The 25,108-nt window shown below is 43.6% G+C and overlaps 1 protein-coding gene across 1 annotated transcript in view; it reads left to right on the top strand.

The window, feature by feature from the left end:
* The first annotated feature begins 3,097 nt into the window (after positions 1–3,097).
* The window catches only part of bcar3 (BCAR3 adaptor protein, NSP family member), a 270,158-nt gene continuing 248,147 nt past the window's right edge, over positions 3,098–25,108 (top strand). The window contains exons 1-2 of the mRNA XM_062028535.1: positions 3,098–3,223; positions 19,482–19,632. Of these exons, the coding sequence (XP_061884519.1) occupies positions 3,189–3,223; positions 19,482–19,632 (186 nt within the window). The 5' untranslated portion in view covers positions 3,098–3,188. The remainder of the gene's footprint in view (positions 3,224–19,481; positions 19,633–25,108) is intronic.

Here is a 25,108-nt window from a genome sequence, read left to right as displayed (position 1 = left end):
TTTAAGAGAGATTTAAAAACAGGAAGAGAGGAGGCTTGTCTAACACTCAGAGGTAGGTCGTTCCAGAGCTTGGTAGCAGCAGCGGCGAAAGCTCTGTCACCTCTAAGCTTCAGCCTTGTGTCAGGGACCGTCAGTAGCAGCTGATCGGCTGATCTTAGGGATCGGGTGGGGCAGTAAGGCTGAAGGAGGTCGGAGAGATATGTTGGAGTGAGGTTGTTTAGACATTTAAAAACAAATAGAAGGAGTTTAAAATTGATTCTGTAACGCACAGGGAGCCAGTGAAGGGACGCTAGTATAAGGGTGATGTGCTCACATCTGCAGGTCTGTGTTAGCAGACGAGCAGCAGAGTTCTGCACGAGCTGCAGGCGGGCGAGGGAGGCCTGGCTAATGCCTACATACAGGGCATTGCAGTAGTCTAGACGAGTCGAGATAAAGGCGTGGATTAATTTCTCGAGATCATGTCCTGATAGAAGCGGTTTCACTTTCGCTATTTGGCGTAATTGATAAAAGCTTTTTTGTACGACGCTGCTGATTTGTTTTTCGAATTTAAAATCTGAGTCAAACTCTACCCCCAGGTTTGTGACACAGTCGCTGAGATACGGGGTCAGAGTGCCGAGGTCAACGTTGCGGGAGGGAGAGCGACTTGGACCGAACAACATAACTTCTGTTTTGTCTTCATTTAGGCTCAGGAAGTTAGCTGAAAGCCAGGCTTTGATGTCGTGCAGGCAGTCAATGAGACGTTGCATGGGAAAATCGATCTGGCAATCATCGGCATAAAAATGAAATGCAATACCGTACTTCCTAAAAACAGAACCAAGGGGGAGAAGGTAAAGCACAAATAAGATTGGGGCAAGGATTGAGCCCTGGGGGACCCCATGTGGTAAAGGAGCTGTGGAAGACATAAAACTGTCTATTTTTACACAAAAACTCCTGTTGGTTAGGTACGGCCGGAACCAGTTGAGGGCGGCGCCCTTAATGCCCACACAGTTCTCAAGACGAGTGATTAAGGTGGCGTGGTCGACGGTGTCGAACGCAGCAGACGGATCTAAAAGCACCGGGACAACATATTTACCAGAATCAGTTGACAGGAGGATATCGTTAAAAACTTTTAGAAGCGCTGACTCTGTGCTGTGGAGGGCTTTGAAACCGGACTGGAACAGCTCAGTGATACCATTATCCTCTAGGGCAGGGGTCGGCAACCCAAAATGTTAAAAGAGCCATATTGGACCAAAAATACAAAAACAAATCTGTCTGGAGCCGCAAAAAATTAAAAGCTATATTACATACAGTGTGTCATGAGATATACATTGAATTAAGAGGACTTAAAGGAAACTAAATGAGCTCAAATATAGCTACGAATGAGGCATAATGATGCAATATGTACATGTAGCTAGCCTAAATAGCATGTTAGCATCGATTAGCTTGCAGTCATGCAGTGACCAAATATGTCTGATTAGCACTCCACACAAGTCAACAACATCAACAAAACTCACCTTTGTGCATTCACGCGCAACGTTAAAAGCCTTGTGGACAAAATGAGACAGAAAAAGAAGTGGCATAAAACACGTCCTAGAAAGTCGGAGAAAGTTATACATGTAAACAAACCATACGGTGAGTTCAAGGACCGCCAAAATTAGTAGGACAAAACGGCGCTCGCCAAATACTCGAATCGGTGAAGCATGTTTAATATAAACAGTGTGCTTTATAACAATTAGGGAGGTTTGTGTCATGTTTGTCCTCCTACAGAAACCATATTAAAACAAAAAAATAGATTTTTTTTTCCCCTCATCTTTTTCCATTCTTCATACATTTTTGAAAAATCTCCAGAGAGCCACTAGGGCGGCGCTAAAGAGCCGCATGCGGCTCTAGAGCCGCGGGTTGCCGACCCCCGCTCTAGGGCAACAACTGACTGTAGACAACCTTCTCTAATATTTTGGAAATGTATGGAAGATTAGAGATAGGTCTGAGGTTAGAGAGGAGAGAGGGGTCGAGGTTTGTTATTTTAAGTAGAGGTCGTACCACTGCATGTTTAAACTCTACTGGAACTCAGCGTGTACCTTTTTCCCATTTTTTACAGGCGCCTTGTGGTGACCCATCAGCGTTCGTGTTCTGTAACCCTGTACACTGTTTGTTTATGTTAGGTTCAAACACTGATGACATCTATTAAACAGACAAAGAAGCAAGGAATTAAACAGGACACATAATTAAATTTGGCTCAATTGAGGAGAAACGTTTGGGCTGTACTCTTGGACAGTCTCCCACCACGCTCTGACGAAAGATTGTACGCCTCCTCTTTTATTTGGACTTTCTATAATTACATGGCAACAGCTGTTTCTAAAGGAAGGGGGTCGTAAACAGCCGCTGCCTTTGGTCACAAAACGGTTCAAAGAAAAGGTGCCCGGAGGGGAGTCAGGTCCTGCTTCCTCTCCGCTTTCTAGATCTCGGGTCAAGATAAAACCTTCCTGTGGATTACAATACATAAAAGAAACCCACACCTTCATGTCGCTTCCCATCCTACACAGTGGAGTTTTACAAGCCTTTTGATTGGTAAGATCAAAGAAGGCTTTTGTCTGCTCGCCGGGAACTCATTGAAACACAAAGTTGTGTGATAACTTAGATACAATTATTCTGACAGTTTGTCTAATCTTGAACGGGTCTGTGCTGAAAACAAAGTTCCGTTGCACTTGTGCAATGACAATAAAGACCTACCTAATACACTCCAACAAATCCCCCTGACAAATACAAAACTTCATAGCGGTTGGACCTATATTTTCATTCTGTAATTAAAGCATCCTCATTAAGACTGTGATATTTGGTAATATTGAGTTGAGGTTGTCTGTCTTTGATTTCTACGACAATCAACTATAGTCACCACAGCTATGCTTAATAACTATCTGGTATTACAATTGTATATTTTTTTATGAGAATCACATGTATTTTCCTGCAGGCAGAAGTCAAAGTGTGAGACTAAATTCAAACAAAGGACATTCTCAGTACTGTACAGTACTAGGCAACATCTTTCTCTCTCTCCTCTCTCCTCTCCTCTCTCTCGCTTTGTCTCTGTCTCTCTTTTGATGCTTTGTGATTTGTCGGCATGCAGTTAAAGTGGAGGACACCACAGCAGAGGTGTAAAACTTTACATGGGCTCGGAGATGTGAGCAGTAAACGTGTGTGTAGTAGTAGGCTGCATGCTGCATGGTGCAGCCGTCGCTCCCTTTTCAAGGTAGGTGTTACTATCACTCTCTAATTGATTAATGTTTTGGAAGGAATCTGCTGAACTGCTTGAATATTTCTAAGGTCTTCATTAGTGTCTGTTTATTCCTATTAGGCTCTGCTTCCTCCTACTCAAAAAAAAGAAACTGAAAATATGTAATATATTACATTGTAATAGTATGCACGTTCAAAATAAACTGACACCATAACTGTAACTATTAAGGTTTGCAATTACGATGGCTTATTTACATCAGGTTTCATGCCAAAGTAGATTAATATAGTGAAGTCCCTCTAAAGTTGCCAAGTAGTGATAAATGTAACAATATATTCTTGTAATTAAATGTTTCACTAAGGTATGAATCAAATTTAATTACAATTATTTTACAAGGAAACCGTCATTGTCATTAAAAAAAAAAACGATATTAGATTATTAGAATGGCTACAGTACTGGGAAGAGGATCTCGTGGTGCCTGTAATTGATTGGTGAAACCTGAAAGTGTTTGCGTATGGTGTTTTTGCATCCATATTGAGATCGCAGGAAGGTATGTGCAAAGTGGCACAGTTACGCACAAATTGCTAAGGCCATTGAGGTGAGAAAGATGCAATGTCCAGCAATGCCATTTCTGAGCTGCTAGATGACTTTTATATGAAAACTTGTTGCAAGGCTGCATTTTCTGGCATCTGGATAGTTTATCACACCATCACAGTTAATGGCCTACTGAAATGCGATTTTCTTATTTAAACGGGGATAGCAGGTCCATTCTATGTGTCATACTTGATCATTTCGCGATATTGCCATATTTTTGCTGGAAGGATTTAGTGGAGAACATCGACGATAAAGTTCGCAACTTTCGGTCGCTGATAAAAAAGCCTTGCCTGTACCGGAAGTAGCAGACGATATGCGCGTGACGTCACCGGTTGTGGAGCTCCTCACATCTGCACATTGTTTACAATCATGGCCACCAGCAGCGAGAGCGATTCGGACCGAGAAAGCGACAATTTCCCCATTAATTTGAGCGAGGATGAAAGATTTGTGTATGAGGAAAGTGAGAGTGAAGGACTAGAGGGCAGTGGAAGCAATTCATATAGGGAAGATGCTGTGAGAGGCGGGTGGGACCTGATATTCAGCTGGGATTGACTAAAACAGTAAATAAACACAAGACATATATATACTCTATTAGCCACAACACAACCAGGCTTATATTTAATATGCCACAAATAATCCCGCATAACAAACACCTCCCCCATCCCGTCCATATAACCCGCCAATACAAATCAAACACCCGCACAACACACTCAATCCCACAGCCCAAAGTACCGTTCACCTCCCCAAAGTTCATACAGCACATATATTTCCCCAAAGTTACGTACGTGACATGCACATAGCGGCACGCACGTACGGGCATGCGATCAAATGTTTGGAAGCCGCAGCTGCGTAGGTACTCACGGTACCGCGTCTGCGTATCCAACTCAAAGTCCTCCTGGTAAGAGTCTCTGTTGTCCCAGTTCTCCACAGGCCAATGGTAAAGCTTGACTGTCATCTTTCGGGATAGTAAACAATGAAACACCGGCTACGTGTTTGTGTTGCTGCAGCCTGCCGAAATACACCGCTTCCCACCTACAGCTTTCTTCTTTGCTGTCTCCATTGTTCATTGAACAAATTGCAAAAGATTCACCAACACAGATGTCCAGAATACTGTGGAATTTTGCGATGAAAACAGACGACTTAATAGCTGGCCACAATGCTGTCCCAAAATGTCCTCTACAATCTGTGACGTCACGCGCAGGCGTCATCATACCGAGACGTTTTCAGCAGGATAATTCGCGCAAAATTTAAAATTGCACTTTAGTAATCTAACCCGGCCGTATTGGCATGTGTTGCAATGTTAAGATTTCATCATTGATATATAAATTATCAGACTGCGTGGTCGGTAGTAGTGGCTTTCAGTAGGCCTTTAATGCTGGTGTCTCCTAGAGTGCACTTCCTGGTCCTATAGATCGCGATGAAGGAGCTTCTATATTGCTGAAAAGGTGTCGCTGACTAAAGTTGTCTGCTGCAGTTCATGCATCCTAGCAAAACACCACAGGTTGCAACATGATGCCTTGGATTTGGAAGGAAATTAATATCTCGAATGTGACACCACAAAAACCTCATTTGAATAGGGCGATATACTTTTGCATTTGTTATACATTGCACATGCAGTCTCGTAGATCACATGCAACATGCCCACTAATACACAAGTATGTGCATTTTTTTAGTTTGCACAGGCCTCTCATTTCTAACAATTATTTTCTTATTGGGGACTTTTTATGTGAGACCAATTTGTTTATCTTAAAGGACCCACAGCGACTACTATCACATTCATTTGATGTATTTTTCGCACCTGAAAAGGAATCTGGCAGTGATTTCTCATAATATCAATCACCTTTTGAGTATTAACTGTACTTGAAACGCCGCCTTTACTGTGCCCGACTCGATATGCCGCCCCCTCTTGCTGTGACATCATCTACAAAACTGGAACCCAAAGACATGTAAACTATTGTTTTGGTCACTTAATTGCATGTTTTCGTCACCCTGGTTCACCATTACTTCAAAACCTGGTTATATGGGGTATAACGATTCGTTTTAACAATGATAAGATTCGATTTGGAATGTGTGGTTGCCAATACGATTCAGGGACAATATTATTTTTTCAGAACGAGATAATCCAAAACCATTCAGTGAGTGGCAATTGATTCACAACTTAATAGAAAAAAAATCAAGCAGTGTGACTTTGAAATAAATACTGGGTACTAGACACTGCAGGTGAAGTTTCCTATATTCCTGTTATTTTCGTAAAAACTAATTATGGATATAAACAAGCAAGTTATCAACAATTACCGTAATTTCCGGACTATAAGCCGCACCTGACTATAAGTCGCACCAGCTAAATTTAGGGGAAAATACAGATTGCTCCATATATAAGCCGCACCCGACTATAAGCCGCAGGTTTTTGATGTGTAATTACCGTAGTATATAGGGGTTCCTGCTACCACGGAGGGGATTGTCGGGACAGAGATGACTGTTTGGGAACGCAAAGCGTCCCATTTATTAACAATAAATCTTTCAATCATTCAATCAAACTTTCACATCTTTGACATGGCGAACAGCATTCGTGCAGAGTACAAATAATACAACGGTGCAAAGTAATACAAAGTGCTCGCCTGTACGTTATCAAAATAACCAGCCTACCGGTATATGAAAAGTCAGTCTTTAATCATTGTGTCATCGTCTTCCTCCTGCGTACTAAAACCACCGAAATCCTCTTTGTCGGTGTCGGAGAAGAACAGGCCGTAAATAAGCCGCACCCTTGTATAAGCCGCAGGGACCAGAACGAGGGGAAAAAGTAGCGGCTTATAGTCCGGAAATTACGGTATGTTATGGGTGTACAGGGGAAGAATACGGCACAGACAGGAGGGACGGCGTATTAACTCTATTTATTAATATATATACTGTTACTGTATGTATGCAGGAGAAGTAGTGACGGCACAGTTCCACAAGAGGGCAATGTTGCTCTATGTATTTATTATATATGTTAATAAATATATATATAATAACAAACAATACTAAGAATATAGACTAAACACGAGAATGGAGTGTGACTAATCCAAAAGGGGTGTATGTGTGTGTGACTATGTGTGTAATTAATTGTTGTGTATTACCGTGATGTGTTGGGCGAGAGGAGGGACAAAGCAGAAGAAGGTCTGTGAGACAAGCGGTAGGTCCATGGGGCTGAGAGAGACGTCAAGATGTCCGTTCGTGTGCAAAGCGGGGGTCGAGGATTGAGGGAGGCAGTCCAAAGTCCAAGGGGGAAGTCGAGGCGCACAGCTCGATTATAGAAGACACGGGAAGAACTGTGGCAAGACACAAGGGAGATCAGACAAGGGAACTCGAAAGACAGGAGAGCGATAAAGCACACAGGAGGGAAGCCAGACACAGGATGCTTTCTATGAACAGAAGATTAAGTTCCGGCCAGGATCCTTGGGTCCACTGGTCTTTAAACAGCTCACCCTCATCAGTCCCAGGTGTGCAGATTGCTGATCGCCCACAGCCTTGCCGGCATGTGGGTGTGACGCTGCCAGCGCGAGCTGGGGCGTGTCTCGGCGCACTGCCAATGGAGGTGCTGGCAGACCCAGCTGCCGGAGAAAAGCGGGTTCGAGCCCGCGCCATGACACATACACTATATATATATATATATATATACATAATGCACAAAGTAATGGAGTGTGACTAAATCCAAAAGTGTATGGTGTGTGACCATGTGTGGGAATTAACTGCGGAGTGTTACTGGGAGTGTTGAGCGCGAGGCGGAAGTCCAAGAGGGGCTAGGATGGCTCGGAGGTCCGTGAGGTCGAGGGGAGGAGAGAGGCGTCAAAAGTCCGTGTCCAGGCGGGAGGTCGAGATCCAAGAGGCAGCCAGGGAAGCAGAGGGAACGCGGGGAGACTTGACACACGGCTCGTAACGTGGGAACGAAGGCAGGCTGCAGGGAGGACGACAATGAGAACACGAGACAATTCAACACGACGGGGGAGATCACACAGAGAGAGCAAGAGTGCATAGAGCTAGATAATCGCTTACTGTACAGGAACAGATGACTATGTTCTGGCGCGGGATAGCAGGTTATGTAGGCTTATGAAGGCAGGTCTCATCATCAGTTTCAGGTGTGCTGATTGCCGGGGATTGATTGCAGCTGCTTGCTGCAGCCGGAATGGCACGCACCTGGCGCGCCACCAGAGGTGAGCCCGGGCCGTGACAAATTAATGGCCAATGCATTCACATTTTATTTGAATAGAGTGCAACCTTAGGTTGAATTAACAAGAGAAAACATTTCCTGTTTATGTTTTCAAAATTCAAGAAATGTTAAATACAAGTACAGTAACCAATAGAGTTGGGGGAAATAATCGATTTTTCGATTTATTGAAATCCGGACATGGCCGATAATAAAATCGATGAGTAAACGTCAATAATCGGTCATCGATTTGTTTATTGTAAATAATGCAATGCAGACTGTTTCTAAAATTTAGCTGTCTGCGTATGTTCCAGTTTTGCACACATTTAATGTAACATAATAAATGTGATGAGATTTAATTTAACTGTTTCTTATTACAAATGCACTGTTTTGAAATGTTGCAAAACATTTTTAAAACTGCATCAATATATAGAAATTAATGACATTGTCTGGACTTTGTTTAGAATGTATTCATGTGGACGATCTTTCTTCCTGCAGTGTGTTTTGCTGTGTTCCAGCATTTAGTTTTGTTGTTTTGCAACCTGTCAGTTTTAGTTTGGTTTTTGCATAGCCTTCCCTATGCTTCAGTGCCTTTCTAAACGGTACTCGTCTTTTGTTTGTCTTTGTCATTACATTAAATAGTTATTTGCCTGCACATTGCCTCCTTGGTCTTCTGCATCTTGGTAACAGAAAGTCACAGCATACAGATGTTCCCGCAGTCACAGACGAGGAATTTGAGATGACTTCTTGGGCGGATTTGGAGGCAGAGGCTCAGCGGTACCCTCCTGAGGTACTTGAGATACTGATGTGGGGGCCAGTTGGCAATCTGGTCCCTATAGACTTTTTTTTGGTCGAGTGCCGAGCCTGCGCGTCGCCGACCAAGGCGAAAGTTGGTGTCGTCACGTCGTCGTGACGTGCAGCCCTCGTCAAGGACTATGGGTGAATATGGAAACCCAAATGGCAATGTGGCTGAACTTTTCATGTCCTGGGCACCAAGCCAATGCAGTCCAGGCATATCATGGCCAGCCGAACCCAAGTTACCGGCACCTCAAGCACGCAAAAAGGTGCACGCACAACCTCACAAGGTGACGTGTCCTGTACAGACTTTTCCTCTCTGGCTCTCACCAGGACTTTCCACCTTTCTAAAGTTGAAGCCCCGCCCACTTTCATTCCCCAGCTCGTTAAGACTCAGGCTCCTGCACGTCCTTAATTTTCTCCTCTGCAAACTTCTGTTCCTGTTTTCCCGCATAGACCAGCAAGAGCCCTCCTCAAGACCTACCTCCTCCGATCCGTGACTGTTGCTCCCACGGTGGGTGACAGCGTCTAGAATCCGCTTCCTGGGGGGGGGGGATAGTGCGACCGGAAAGGCACAGCTTCGTCCATCGAGGTCGCCAATTCCGGTGCTTCCTCCTGCAAGGGCTATGCTGCCATCGACTCATCCAGTGGCAGGAATAATCCAGCCAGTGAGTGACCCCCGGGGAGATTTCTACGACCCAGCGGCTTGAAAGGATTTTGGCACTGATGGCCACAGTGAAGCATTCTTCAGCTTCAGCGTCGCCGCCGCATCCTGTCCTGGAGTCGCCACCGACTCCTGTCCTGGAGTAGCCTCTGCCGCACACTCCTGTCCTCCTGCTGCCTGCTGCTCCAGCTTTGCAGACGCGGATAGCCCAGCCGCCTGCTGCTCCAGCTCTGCAGATGCCGACGGTCCAGCCGCCTGTTGTTCCAGCTCTGCAAACACAGACGATGCAGCCGCCATCATCGTCTTCAGCGGGTCCTTCCACGACACTGCCATCATCGTCTTCAGCGGGTCCTCCCACGACGCCGCTATGATCGTCTTCAGCGGGTCCACCCACGGCGCTGCCATCTTCGTCTTCAGCGGGTCCTCCCACACAGCCACCATCTTCGTCTTCAGCCGGTCCTCCCACGACGCCACCATCTTCATCTTCAGCGGGTCTTTCCACGAAGCCGCCATCATCATCTCCAGCGAGCTCATCGTCCCCTCTTGTCCTGGAGTCAGCTCCAGCTTTCCTGCCGCGCAAGCTGCCATCAGGCACCCGCACGCTGCCCCCTCGTCGGCCAAGAATGTGGCCGTTTCATGGACGCCCTCCGAGCTATCAGCAGCTGGGCCCAGGAACCGGGCATGGACGGTGACAGCTGCTGGTGATGTGGCCGTTCCGTGGTTGCCCGACTCACCAGCCGCAGCGGCGGTTTACTCGTCGCCGCCATCTGACTCTTCCCCGCTGGTTGCGAGGACATATGGCCAGGCGACCCACCGCCTAGTCCTCCCTCCGTTCCTTCCTGTGACTTTGGACTTTTTATGTTTTTCTAAAACGTCTGGAATCCGGTTTTTTTCCTCCCACACCGCCGCCATCATCGTCTCCAGCGGGTCTTTCCACGAGGCCGTCTCTAGCGAGCTCATCGTCGCCTCTTGTCCTGGAGTCAGCTCCAGCTTTCCTGCCGCGCAAGCTGCCATCAGGTGCCTGTACGCGGCCCCCTCGTCGGCCAAGAATGTGGCCGTTTCATGGATGCCTTCCGCGCTATCAGCAGCTAGGCCCAGGACCCGGGCATGGACGGTGACAGCTGCTGGTGATGTGGCCGTTCCGTGGTTGCCCGACTCACCAGCCGCAGCGGCGGTCTACTCGTCGCCGCCATCTGACTCTTCCCTGCTGGTTGCGAGGACATATGGCCAGGCGACCCACCGCTTAGTCCTCCCTCCGCTCCTTCCTGTGACTTTGGACCTTTTATGTTTTTCTAAAACGTCTGGAATCCGTTTTTTTGGGGGTGGGGGGCATTCTGTTACACCAGGCCGTGCCTTATTTTGAGTTTGTTGGTGTTCTCCTGTGTTTTGTGTTTTAATTCCTGTCCTGTGCTTTTATTTTGGGGGCTCTTCCGGTTTTGTTGGTGTTTTACGTGGCTGCTTCACTTCTGTACCGGAGGACTGCCACGCACTTGTTTGCTGTTGGCAATCAAGACTATTTAAGTTGAGCCTTTTGCTACCTTCTGTCATGATCCGTGGCCCGGATCATGTTTTGTTATGTTCTGTTAGTTTTGGACTCCCTTAGTTCCTGTTTGTGCACTCCTGGGTTTATTTTGGTCATCATGGGGATTCATTGGGTTCACCTGCCTCTGGTTAGTGGTCCCACGCTCAGCTGCTGTCAACCACTAATCAGATAGCTATTTATTCACCTTGCTCGCCACGATCAGTCTGGCGTCATTGTTTGCTGTTTGCAACAGTCACATAGGTTCATGTCGTGTTTCGAGTTTATGCTAAGTGTTTGCTACATGCACCTGTTACGTAAGTTTTGTTTGTTCATACCACAGTTAAGTGAGTTTTGCCTTGTCCATAGTCTATGCTAAGTATTTGCTTTAGCTTCGAGTGCTATCAGGCACGTTGTTCTGTCGGCTCGTTTTCTGTTTTTTGTTATACTTTGATTTTGAGGAATAAATCAGGTTTTTACCTGCATGCCTTGTCCGGAGTAGTCCGTCTGCATTCCTGGGAGAACGACCCTGCAGTAAGCTGCAAAAACCCCGTCGTGACACCTTCGTTGGCGGGATTTTGTTTAGAATGTATAATGTGGACTCTCTTTCCTCCTGCCGTGAGTTTTGCTGTGTTCCAGCATTCCGTTTTGTTGTTTTGCTGTCTGACGTCACTACACACATTGTGCAATGACGTCATCATCACCGCTGGAACCGTTAAGGGAGCGGTGTGGAAAAAATGGCAAGCGATTCAAAGGAATTGATTCACTGGGGACTCTAGTTGCTTGGATTGTGTCAGTCCAAAGTGATTAGTGAAATAGATGCCCTTGGTCTATAAAAGGCATCCAATAAAGACATTAGAGTGACTTAGTAAAGTGTAATTCTGTCCTGGCTGCTCTAGAGTTGGTTTATCCCTGAAAGCCCATCCATTTTTTGTTTTGTGATGTTAAAAGAGTCCTGCTTGTTTGGATCATACAGCAAGAGGGATGCAGATGAGTCTATATATAGTTTTCTATGATGAAATAGATGCTGTGAAAGCACTCTGGAGAAATGTGGTCATGGGAAACAGCAGAGGTCAGAACGGGAGAGAATGGTTGGATCGCGCTCAACAGGAAGAAGAAGAACCCTCCTGGGAGAGAGAGCATTATTTACTTTACTTTTCAGCCCACTTAACTGCATATATGAGGCGCCTTTTCCTCAAATTGAGTGCATCTTTAAACAATTATTTGCATGTGTTACTATTAATTATTATTTGAATAAATACATATATGTGTTATTAAAAGTACATTTAATTATTTGATCATTTAATTAATTATTTCAATATTTATCTTTAATTAATATTGTAATTATTTATTGACATTATTTTATTACTTAAATACATATTTCATGATTTAGTTATTTATTCCATGATTTAATCAATTATGTAATGATTTAATGATTAAATTGTTTATTTCAAGAACATGTGTGTCACCTTTAATTCATTTTATCTGTCGAACTCACCTCTCAAAGTCGTTGGGCGGATCCTAACACCCAACAACCTGCCTTTCAGATCCAATTCACTTTTTGAATGGTGCGTGGACGTTTTCTATGATATTCACAAAGTGTGTTGACTTTTTGTGTCCGTTGCATCTTTTTTTTTCCCGCCATGACTGGGGAAGGTTGTTTGGATTGAGCCATTTAAGTACAAACCCTAAAATCGATTAAATTGGCACGTTGTGTATATCGTAAATAAAAACAAAATACAATGATTTGCAAATCATTTTCAACCTATATTCAATAGAATAGACTGCAAAGACCAGATACGTAACGTTCGAACTGGAAAACGTTGTTATTTTTTGCATATATTAGCTCATTTGGAATTTGATGCCTGCAACATGTTCCAAAAAAGCTGGCACAAGTGGCAACAAAGACTGAGAAAGTTGATGAATGCTTATCAAACACTTATTTGGAACATCCCACAGGTGAACAGGCTAATTGGGAACAGGTGGGTGCCATGATTGGGTATAAAAGCAGCTTCCATGAAATGCTCAGTCATTCACAAACAAGGATGAGGGTGAGGGTCACCACTAAGTGAACAAATGCGTGAGCAATTTGTCGAACAGTTTATAAACAACATTTCTCAAAGAGCTATTGTAAGGAATTTAGGGATTTCACCATCTACGGTTCGTAATATCATCAAAAGGTTCAGAGAATCTGGAGAAATCACTGCACGTAACATTGAATGCCCGTGACCTTAGATCCCTCAGTGCATCAAAAACCGACATCAGTGTGTAAAGGATATCACCACATGGGCTCACACTTCAGAAAACCACTGTCAGTAACTACAGTTCATCACTACATCTGTAAGTGCAAGTTAAAACTCTACTATGCAAAGCCAAAGCCATTTATCAACAACACCCAGAAACCCTGCCCGAACTCATCTAAGATGGACTGATGCAAAGTGGAAAAGTGTTCTGTGGTCTGACGAGTCCACATTTTAAATTGTTTTTGGAAACTGCGGACGTCGTGTCCTCCGGACCAAACAGGAAAAGAACCATCCGGATTGTTCTAGGCGCAAAGTGGAAAAGCCAGCATGTGTGATGGTATGGGGGTGTATTAGTGCCCAAGACATGGGTAACTTACACATCTGTGAAGGCACCATTAATGCTAAAAGGTACATACAGGTTTTGGAGGACCATATGTTGCCATCCAAGCAACGTTATCATGGACGCCCCTGCTTATTTCAGCAAGACAATGCCAAGCCACGTGTTACAACAGCATGGGTTTGTAGTAAAAGACTAGACTGGCCTGCCTGTAGTCCAGACCTGTCTCCCATTGAAAATGTGTGGCGCATTATGAAGCCTAAAATAGCACAACGGAGACCCCCGGACTGTTGAACAACTTAAGCTGTACATCAAGCAAGAATGGGAAATAATTCCACCTGAGGAGCTTAAAAAATGTGTCTCCTCAGTTCCCAAACGTTTACTGAGTGTTGTTAAAAGGAAAGGCCATGTAACACAGTGGTAAAAATGCCAACTATTTTGCAATGTGTTGCTGCCATTAAATTCTAAGTTTATGATAATTTGCCCCCCAAAAAATTAGTATCTCAGTTCGAACATTAAATATCTTGTCTTTGCAGTCTATTCAATTGAATACAAGTTGAAAAGGATTTGCAAATCATTGTATTCTGTCTTTATTTACATAAGGCAGCAGTGGGCCGCATTTGGACACCCCCGTAGTTTGCACACCCCTGTTTTAGATAATCATGCCCTGTTGAACTTGATGTCAGGTTTCTCTAAGGTTACGCAACATAATTAGTGTCTGCAAACACATGTCATTGTCCTTCACGGGCCGTAAACAACGTGTGTGCTGCAGCCTGTAGTGTTCATGTGTAAAAGGTAGAAGAAAACAGGTCATTCATTCTGCAAAAATGACCTCCATGCCTCCACCCTAAACTGGAAACGGGGGTCCGCAGAGTGCATAAAGGACTCCTCCAGCTCTAATCTACATGATGACATCGCTGTAGGTCGGCTTGATGTGATTGAGTGAGGGTTCCTTCAGAGTGGTTGGCTTCTGTCAGGTATAAAACACTACTGTACCAGTCAAGTGACATCACGTACCCCCGTACTTAATGTAATGGAGTCAGGGTGAGGTCACTGCATGTGCTGATAAGGTTCGCTGTGTCCTGTCCTTAGCACACCACACACGCATGCAGAATAAAATGAGAAGTACCACCCACCCTTGCAAGTATGCATTGGCCTACACTGTTTATACACAACACAATAATACCATTGATGTTTGTCTGCTACCATATGATATCGTTGGACTCTCCAAAGTCTAAATCCAATTGTCACAGACGGTTCTAAATCATAAATGCATTTCATACACTATATTGCCAAAAGTATTTGGCCACCTGCCTTGACTCACATATGAACTTGAAGTGCCATCCCATTCCTAACCCATAGGGTTCAATATGATGTGAGTCCACCTTTTGCAGCTACTACAGCTTCAACTCTTCTGGGAAGGCTGTCCACAAGGTTGCGGAGTGTTTTTTTTTATAGGAATTGTCCACCATTCTTCCAAAAGCGCATTGGTGAGGTCACACACTGATGTTGGTGGAGAAGGCCTGGCTCTCAGTCGCCATTTTAATTCATCCCAAAGGTGTTCTATCGGGTTCAGGTCAGGACTCTGTGCAGGCCAGTCAAGTTCATCCACACCAGATTCTGTCATCCATGTCTTTATGGACCTTGCTTTGTGCACTGGTGCACAGTCATGTTGGACATGACATGAAAGATATGAATACTTTTAGATATTTAGGGAAAGTAAATAAAAAAATACTTTTATATTGAATTATGATCATGATTTCTGACGGCACACCACTGTGTTTTACTGTATATTTCAGTTCAGTTTCAGTTTATTTGGAACATGCATACGATACAATGTAACGCATCACACAACTGTAGTTGTTTCTATACAGCACGTCCGAAAAGGAGTAGGAAGAAGCAGAGCTTATTTAATCCTACCCCCTTTTCATACCATAGCAATTGTATCCAATTTCCTTGTTCTCTGTAACAGAACAGTGAACAAAAAAATAATAAATATATAATATACCATAGTAAGCATAGAAATATTAAATACATAAATAATCTTTATTTATGTGTATGGTGTATATATGTGTGAGGTTCATGACTGGTGAGGCACTGACTTCATCACAGTCAGATTTACAAACATATGAACCCTAAAGAGTATCTTATTCACCATTTGATTGGCAGCAGTTAACGGGTTATGTTTAAAAGCTCATACCAGCATTCTTCCCTGCTTGGCACTCAGCATCAAGGGTTGGAATTGGGGGTTAAATCAACAAAAATTATTCCCGGGCGCGGCGCCGCTGCTGCCCACTACTCCCCTCACATCCCACGGGGTGATCAAGGGATGGGTCAAATGCAAAGGACAAATTTCACCACACCTAGTGTGTGTGTGACAATCATTGGTACTTTAACTTAACTTTAACTTTACACATACAAACTGTAGCACACAAAAAAGCATATTTAATTTAAAAAAAAAACGTTATTATGGTCTTACCTTTACTTATAAATGAAGTCCATGCGCCGCTGTTGTGCTGGATTAATGCACTCCTGTCGTAGAATGCACCCCCTGACGGGAGTGTTATATCAACTAAAGCCCACACTTAAACTTTCCACGTGCAAGATTGAATCTATTTAAAAAAGTTATTTAATAAGAAGCCAAAAAGTGCAAAACCAATAATGTTCGTGTTGGAGGAGTTGTGAATGAATGAAATATGAAATCCGTGCTGCAGTCTGCAGGTGTACCTAATGTTGTGGCCCTGCGGTCATTCACAACTCCTCCAACACGAACATTATTGTTTTTGCACTTTTTGGCTTCTTATTAAATACCTTTTTTAAATAGTGTAACCGAGGGTTTATAAATGTCACATATACTGTATGAAACTACAAAATAATAAACAACACGGAGGCCCCAGTTTACACGAGGACCACTTTATTTACCTTCTTTCAAAAACCTCCGCTCCACTCCAACGTGTCATCACTTCCGCTCTTAGCGCCTTCAAAATAAGAGCGCAAGGCATATACTGTATAACAGCGTGTGACAGGAATTAACATCACAAAGAGGAAATCCCATAAAATAGATTCAATCCTGCACGTGGAAAGTTTAAGTGTGGGCTTTAGTTTACACATACAAACTGTAGCACACAAAAAAGCATATTTATTAAAAAAAAAACTTTATTATGGTCTTACCTTTACTTATAAATGAAGTCCATGCCCCGCTGTTGTGCTGGATTAATGCACTCCTGTCGTAGAATGCACCCCCTGATGGGAGTGTTATATGAACTAAAGCCCACACTTAAACTTTCCACGTGCAAGATTGAATCTATTTAAAAAGGTTATTTAATAAGAAGCCAAAAAGTGCAAAAACAATAATGTTCGTGTTGGAGGAGTTGTGAATGAATGAAATTTGAAATCCGTGCTGCAGTCTGCAGGTGTACCTAATGTTGTGGCCCTGCGGTCATTCACAACTCCTCCAACACGAACATTATTGTTTTTGCACTTTTTGGCTTCTTATTAAATACCTTTTTTAAATAGTGTAACCGAGGGTTTATAAATGTCACATATACTGTATGAAACTACAAAATAATAAACAACACGGAGGCCCCAGTTTACATGAGGACCACTTTATTTACCTTCTTTCAAAAACCTCCGCTCCACTCCAACGTGTCATCACTTCCGCTCTTAGCGCCTTCAAAATAAGAGCGCAAGGCATATACTGTATAACAGCGTGTAACAGGAATTAACATCACAAAGAGGAAAGCCCATAAAAATAGGTTACAATAGATTCAATCTTGCACGTGGAAAGTTTAAGTGTGGGCTTTAGTTGATATAACATGGACCCCTCTCCCCATTTTTTTTCTTTCCATGATGGCAGGTGAGGCCCCGTCTCCCCTGCCTCTAGTGACTGCACGTCACTGATATGTGTATATAAGCGGTAGAAAATGGATGGATGGATGTATATTAGAGATGCGCGGATAGGCAATTATTTCATCCGCAACCGCATTACAAAAGTCGTCATCCACCCGCCATCCACCCGAACTAACATTTTATCAAAACCACACCCACCCGTTGTTATATATCTAATATAGACGATCCAAGGCATTAGTGAGGTTACAAAGCTTTTGCCTGTTAAAGACAGGAGACTGATCCAATGCAGCAGAGACATTCAATGCGTGCCACGCATGAATATCTCTTGGCCACGCATTAGAGGCTAAGACAGGGGTCGGCAACCTTTACCACTCAAAGAGCCATTTTGGCAAGTTTCACAAATTAAAGAAAGTAATGGGAGCCACAAAAAAAATTTAAAATGAAAAACACCGCATAAAAAGCTTAAATGCTTTGTGCTATGTTAACCAGGGGTCTCCGACACACGCACCGGCACGCACTTTAATGTGGAAATTTGATGTTAGTGCAGCCCGCGAGTTTTGAATGAATGGCGCTTGATAGCGTCATACTTGCCAACCCTCTCATTATTCCCGGGAGACTCCCGAATATCAGAGCGTGATGACACTGCATTTGGCGCCCTCTACAGTCTGCCCTAAAAGTGTACCTGCTCGACCACATGTAGAATGCAGTTTTAGCTTGCCCACGTAAGTGACAGCAAGGCGTACTAGCTCAGCAGCCACACATCTTACACTGACGGTACCAATACCCAGAATCCCATGCAGCCCTAACTCTTCCGCTCAACCAACGCACGGAGGGGGGGGGGGGGTTGATGTGTGGGGGGATTTGGTGGTAGCGGGGGTGTATAATGTAGACCGGAAGAGTTAGGGCTGCATGGGATTCTGGGTAATGGTTGTGTTGTGTTTATGTTGTGTTACGGTGGGATGTTCTCCAGAAATGTGTTTTTCATTCTTTTTTGGTGTGGGTTCACAGTGTGGCGCATATTTGTAACGTAACAATGTTAAAGTTGTTTGATACGGCTACCGTCAGTGTAAGCTGTGTGGCTGATGAGTAAGTATGCTTTGCTGTCTCCTGTGTGTGCAAGTAATAACAACATGCAACATGCGGCTGGACTGGCACGCTGTATGTAAATGCTATAGAGGACAATTACTGCAGTGCAATTAGGGCATGCCCTTTATTTAGTAATTAGAGTGTAAATAAGATTATTTTTTCCCTGGGAGTTATCTAGGAGAGACACTGAGATCCATAAACCTCCTGGGAAAATCGGGGGGGGTCGGCATGTATGTAGCTGAGCCGCATCAGAGTGGTCAAGGAGCCGCGGGTTGCCGACCCCTGGGCTAAGAGATATTAATCGTGATAATATTATTTAATCATTATTATAATATTATTGTCATTTCCATTAAGAAAGTGTTGACTATTGATGCCAATGCCCTCAGATCAGGAGTGCGTTCCTCACACTTTGTGTGCGCAGTTGCAGCAAGCAGAACAATGCTTTTAAGAAGTTAAAAAAATGTTTTAGAAATACTAGGCCTATATTTTCTCCCGATTATCTCCCGATTTCCACCCGGACAACAATATTGGGGGCGTGCCTCAAAGGCACTGCCTTTGGCGTCCTCTACAACCTGTCATCACGTCCGCTTTTCCTCCATACAAACAGCCTGCCGGTCCAGTCACATAATATATGTGGCTTTTACACACACTTAAGTGAATGCAAGGCTTACATGGTCAACAGCCATACAGGTCACACTGAGGGTGACCGTACAAACAACTTTAACACTGTTACAAATATGCGCCACACTGTGAACCCACACCAAACAAGAATGACAAACACATTTCGGGAGAACATCCGCACCGTAACACAACATAAACACAACAGAACAAATACCCAGAACCCCTTGCAGCACTAACTCTTCCGGGACGCTACAATATACACCCCCCCGCTACCACCTCTACCCTGCCCACTGCATCACTTGTACACCTTTTAATCAAAACACATCGACTATTTTCACTAACTCATGGCGATATGTAACCGTTAGTATCTATTTTCCTCCTTCAGGTTTGGACAGAGCAGACATGGAGTGTGTTCATGTACATGCACACGCCTGTGTTTGTGGACCATGAAGCACCAGTCTATCTCCCGATGGCTGAGTCAGCTGGGATTGCCGCAATACTGTACTGCGCTGGAGCAAGAATATGATGGTGTTGAGGTATCACCACCTAAAACTATATATCATTACATTTGTATGATGTGAGTTGCAAGACTTGATTGATTGATTGATTGAGACTTTTATTAGTAGGTTGCACAGTGAAGTACATATTCCGTACAATTGACCACTAAATGGTAACACCCGAATAAGTTTTTCAACTTGTTTAAGTCGGGGTCCACTTAAATTGATTCATGATACAGATATATACTATCATATATACTATCATCATAATACAGTCATCACACAAGATAATCACATTGAATTATTTACATTATTTACAATCAGGGGTGTGGAGGGGGGGGGGGGTATGGACATCAAGTAGTGGACATAGAGAGAGAGAGAGAGAGAGAGAGAGAGAGAGAGAGAGAGAGAGAGAGAGAGAGAGAGAGAGAGAGAGAGAGAGAGAGAGAGAGAGAGAGAGAGATCAGAAGGCATAAGAAAAAGAAAAAGTATCTGCATTTGATTGTTTACATTTGATTATTAGCAATCCGGGGAGGGTGTTAGTTTAGGGTTGTAGCTGCCTGGAGGTGAACTTTTATTGCGGTTTTGAAGGAGGATAGAGATGCCCTTTCTTTTATACCTGTTGGGAGCGCATTCCACATTGATGTGGCATAGAAAGAGAATGAGTTAAGACCTTTGTTAGTTCGGAATCTGGGTTTAACGTGGTTAGTGGAGCACCCGCTGGTGTTGTGGTTATGGCGGTCATTTACGTTAAGGAAGTAGTTTGACATGTACTTCGGTATCAGGGAGGTGTAGTGGATTTTATAGACTAGGCTCAGTGCAAGTTGTTTAACTCTGTCCTCCACCTTGAGCCAGCCCACTTTAGAGAAGTGGGTAGGAGTGAGGTGGGATCTGGGGTGGAGGTCTAGAAGTAACCTGACTAGCTTGTTCTGAGATGTTTGGAGTTTAGATTTGAGGGTTTTGGAGGTGCTAGGGTACCAGGAGGTGCATGCGTAATCGAAAAAGGGTTGAACGAGAGTTCCCGCCAGAATCCTCAAGGTGCTTTTGTTGACCAGAGAGGAAATTCTGTAGAGAAATCTCGTTCGTTGGTTAACCTTTTTGATTACCTTGGTTGCCATTTTGTCACAGGAAAGGTTAGCCTCTAGAATGGAACCTAGGTAGGTGACCTCATCTTTCCTGGTGATGACACTGTCACCTACTTTTATGTTGAAGTCATTGACTCTCTTAAGTTTGATGTGGGACCCAAACAAGATGGATTGTGTTTTACCCAAGTGGATGGATAGCTTGTTGTCAGCGAGCCAGGTGCAAGTTCTACAGAGCTCAGCACTGAGGATTTTCTCCACCTGTGACTTGTCCTTGTCTGATACCAGCAAGGCAGAGTCATCCGCAAACAAAAGACAAGTACAACTTGTTAGAGTAAATGTAAAAAATATGCATACAAGTCACACATTTGGGCACAGCTTCTAATACAATAATATAAATAAGTAAGGAGAACGTTTTGACTACTCCCGGATTCAATTTTTTTTTTTTTTTCTAACTTTAGGTTAGAATTGTCAATTGGCTAAAAGATATAATTGACATGTATAATCGGATTCCATGAGTGATAACTGCTATTGCATAGGCCGGGGGTCAGCAACCCGTGGCTGTTTAGTGCCGCCCTAGTGGCTCCCTGGAGCATTTTTTTTTAAAAAGGATTGAAAATGGAAAAAAATGGGGAAAATTTGTTTTTGTTTTGTTTTAGTATGTTTTTTGTTTGAGGACAAACGTGACACAAACCTTCCCAATTGTTACAAAGCCCACTTTTTTATATGTTTGTGTGTATGCTTCACTGATGAGAGTATTTGGTGAACATCGTTTTGTCCTACGAACCTCGACGGTTCTTGAACTCACCGTAGTGTGGACTGTCACGCAACAGTTTGTTTAAAAATCTTCCACTCCTTCTTTGTCTCATGTTGTCCATGTCAGGTTCAAACACTGATGACATCTATAAATCAGACAAGAAGCAAGGAATCATGCAGAGACAGAGTTCAATTTTGCTCATGAGGAGAACGCATGGAGCTGCACACTTAGTCACGGTCGAACCCTACGCTCTAAGGTACAGCTCCCGCGTCCCTCAGGAGTTCCCTAGTCAACATCACTGAGGCCGCCTCTAAAAGGAGTGGTCACATATATCATGCAAAGCAGGTCCAGTACGCACAATACGTGACGGAATGTGCTGGGGCCTTGTGATTTCGCCTTGTCTCTGCTTCGTCTGCATGCTGTCGTCTTATCTTCGTTGAGGTCCTTGAAGTCCTTGGCTGTTAGCGGGCTAAAACAAAGATAACATCTGCGGCTGAGGCCACCCCTCAGACAAGAAGTTTTGTCCTTGCGCAGTTAGGAAAAATACAGCTTGAGCACAATAGCTAATAACTATAGCAACGGACTTTAAGCATACTAAAGTTGTGTGATAATATATATACATGATTATTCCAACAGTCCGCCAAACTTTTTATGCTGTGCGTGAATGCACAAAGGTGCGCTTTGTTGATGTCATTGACTTGTTGGAGTGCTATTTAGGCATATTTTGTCAGTGCATGACTAACCAATGCTAACATGCTATTTAGGCTGGCTGTATGTACATATTGCATCATTAGGCCTCATTTGTAGGTATATTTGAGCTCATTTAATATCGTTTACTTTTATCCTCTTTGTATATAATTTCTGTTTGCATGTCTCATGACACATTATCTTTATTTCAGATAGTTGTTTGTGTGCCATATTGTTCCAGACCACAGCAAACGTTACCTCGCTCGCCAAAGATTGTAATAAATCTATTAAAAGAAGACAGCCTGTCGTTTCCTTTACGTTGAAACACACATTTATACCTTTGGCCATTAAAAGCCAGTAATTTCCAGGAGTTATCTCACCTTCTGTGTAGCCTCTGATTTACTAATGGTTTCTAATGTTGTAAAAATGTGTAGAATAAATATTACATTTCAACATTTCTGTCAACGAAGATTCGCTTCAGCCTGCGACACATAGTCATTTTGATAGTAGGCTATTATAGCTAATATAGACACTTACATCATGTGTTGCCTTCATTATAAGACTTATATACGGCTTATCATTTTTTGCGGCTCCAGACAGATTCGTTTTTTGTATTTTTGGTCCAATGTGGCTCTTTCAACCTTTTGGGTTGCCGACCCTTGGCATGGACCTTTCAAGGGGTTGTCAATGGAGTCATTTACAACTCCATCCTGCGTCATTCGACATCATTCACAGCTCCAACGACCCTTTTCAGGTATTATCATAACACAATGTCCAACTCAGTGGTTCCCAGCCATCCGACCATTAGTAAAGGCAAACAAGTTTGCCAGGATCTTATGAGTATCTAAAATACAGAATGAAGACGAACACTTTATTGAAAATCTAATTGTTTAGACACTGGAACTAGAAGAATGAATAACGATTACCCGTTTTCTTTCCAACACCCGAAAAAATCCTCACAGATTAGTCTTGAGCTCAATAATGGCCAGCGTTGATCATGCAACACCCGCATTCACAAGCCAGGCACAAAATCAACATCCACATCACCTAAATCAACTCTCTGTGCGGGACAGGATTAAGTCTTAATATCTGATTGATCTGCTAAAAAAATAATGTCAACTTGGTTTTGGACACAAACAGAGATGAGACAAAAGCGGGAGAAATTCAGAGACAACACAGCTATCTTAGAAAAACTCAACCGTGTGTGACTGGAGAGATGTTTGTCATAACTAATACAGCAAAACAACAATGCCTTAAAGGCCTACTGAAATGAAATGTTCTTATTTAAACGGGGATAGCAGGTCCATTCTATGTGTCATACTTGATCATTTCGCGATATTGCCATATTTTTGCTGAAAGGATTTAGTAGAGAACATCGAGTTCGCAACTTTTGGTCAATTATAAAAAAAGCCTTGCCTGTACCGGAAGTAGCGTGACGTCACAGGTTGAAAGGCTCCTCACATCTGCACATTGTTTACACCAGCAGCGAGAGCGATTCGGACCGAGAAAGCGACGATTACCCCATTAATTTGAGCCAGGATGAAAGATTTGTGGATGAGGAACATGAGAGTGAAGGACTAGAGTGCAGTGCAGGACGCATCTTTTTTCGCTCTGACCGTAACTTAGGTACAAGCTGGCTCATTGGATTCCACACTCTCTCCTTTTTCTATTGTGGATCACGGATTTGTATTTCAAACCACCTCGGATACTATATCCTCTTGAAAATGAGAGTCGAGAACGCGAAATGGACATTCACAGTGACTTTTATCTCCACGACAATACATCGGCGAAACACTTTAGCTACAGAGCTAACGTGATAGAATCGGGCTTAACTGCAGATAGAAACAAAAGAAATAAACCTCTGACTGGAAGGATAGACAGAAAATCAACAATACTATTAAACCCTGGACATGTAAATACACGGTTAATGCTTTCCAGCCTGGCGAAGCTTAACAATGCTGTTGCTAACGACGCCATTGAAGCTAACTTAGCAACGGGACCTCGCAGAGCTATCCACCAACGCCAGCCAGCCCTCATCTGCTCATCAACACCCCTGCTCACCTGCGTTCCAGCGATCGACGGAGCGACGAAGGACTTCACCCGATCATCCGTGCGGTCGGCGGCTAGCGTCAGATAGCGCGTCTGCTATCCAACTCAAAGTCCTCCTGGTTGTGTTGCTGTAGCCAGCCGCTAATACACCGATCCCACCTACAGCTTTCTTCTTTGCTGTCTCCATTGTTCATTAAACAAATTGCAAAAGATTCACCAACACAGAATACTGTGGAATTTTTCGATGAAAACTGACGCTGTTTGTATTGGGACACATTGGTGTCCCAATACTTCCGTTCAATCCGTGACGTCACGCGCAAACGTCATCATACCGAGACGTTTTCAGCCGGATATTTCCCGGGAAATTTAAAATTGCACTTTATAAGTTAACCCGGCCGTATTGGCATGTGTTGCAATGTTAAGATTTCATCATTGATATATAAACTATCAGACTGCGTGGTTGGTAGTAGTGGCTTTCAGTAGACTTTTAAGAGCTGAGGGTGCCCTGTGATAAGGCGTTGTGTGTAATTTAGAACGTCCAGTAGACTACAGTCCAAGGTTTAGTTATGGTTCAAAGACTCTTCCTCAATCGGCTATTTCAAGGGTCCTCGGAGTTAATGCCACGGTTCAGGCCGAAGTGTGTCGGGGAGTGCTAGTTCCTCTGCTGTAATGACAGGACCAGGGTAAGGAGATGGCACACTTTTGGGAACAAGAGTTAACAGTCTCTGTTGGAGCCAAGAAACCTGTCTAGACAGACCAAGGCCCTCATGTAACAAGCTTGCAAAAACCGCCCTTTTTCACAGCAAAGATGAGATGTGTCAATACCGACATTGACGTGGAAATGTGCACTGCCTCAAAATTTCTACAGGCTGTGGATACTTTGGCGACAAACAGAGGTTGTCGTTCGAGCTTTGCCAACATTTGAGAGAGAGACGGAGAG

Source organism: Entelurus aequoreus, linkage group LG19, assembly GCF_033978785.1.
Source record: "Entelurus aequoreus isolate RoL-2023_Sb linkage group LG19, RoL_Eaeq_v1.1, whole genome shotgun sequence".
Lineage (NCBI taxonomy): Eukaryota > Metazoa > Chordata > Actinopteri > Syngnathiformes > Syngnathidae > Entelurus > Entelurus aequoreus.
Note: the sequence above shows the minus strand (reverse complement) of the source record. Positions and strands in the feature narration are given on the sequence as shown.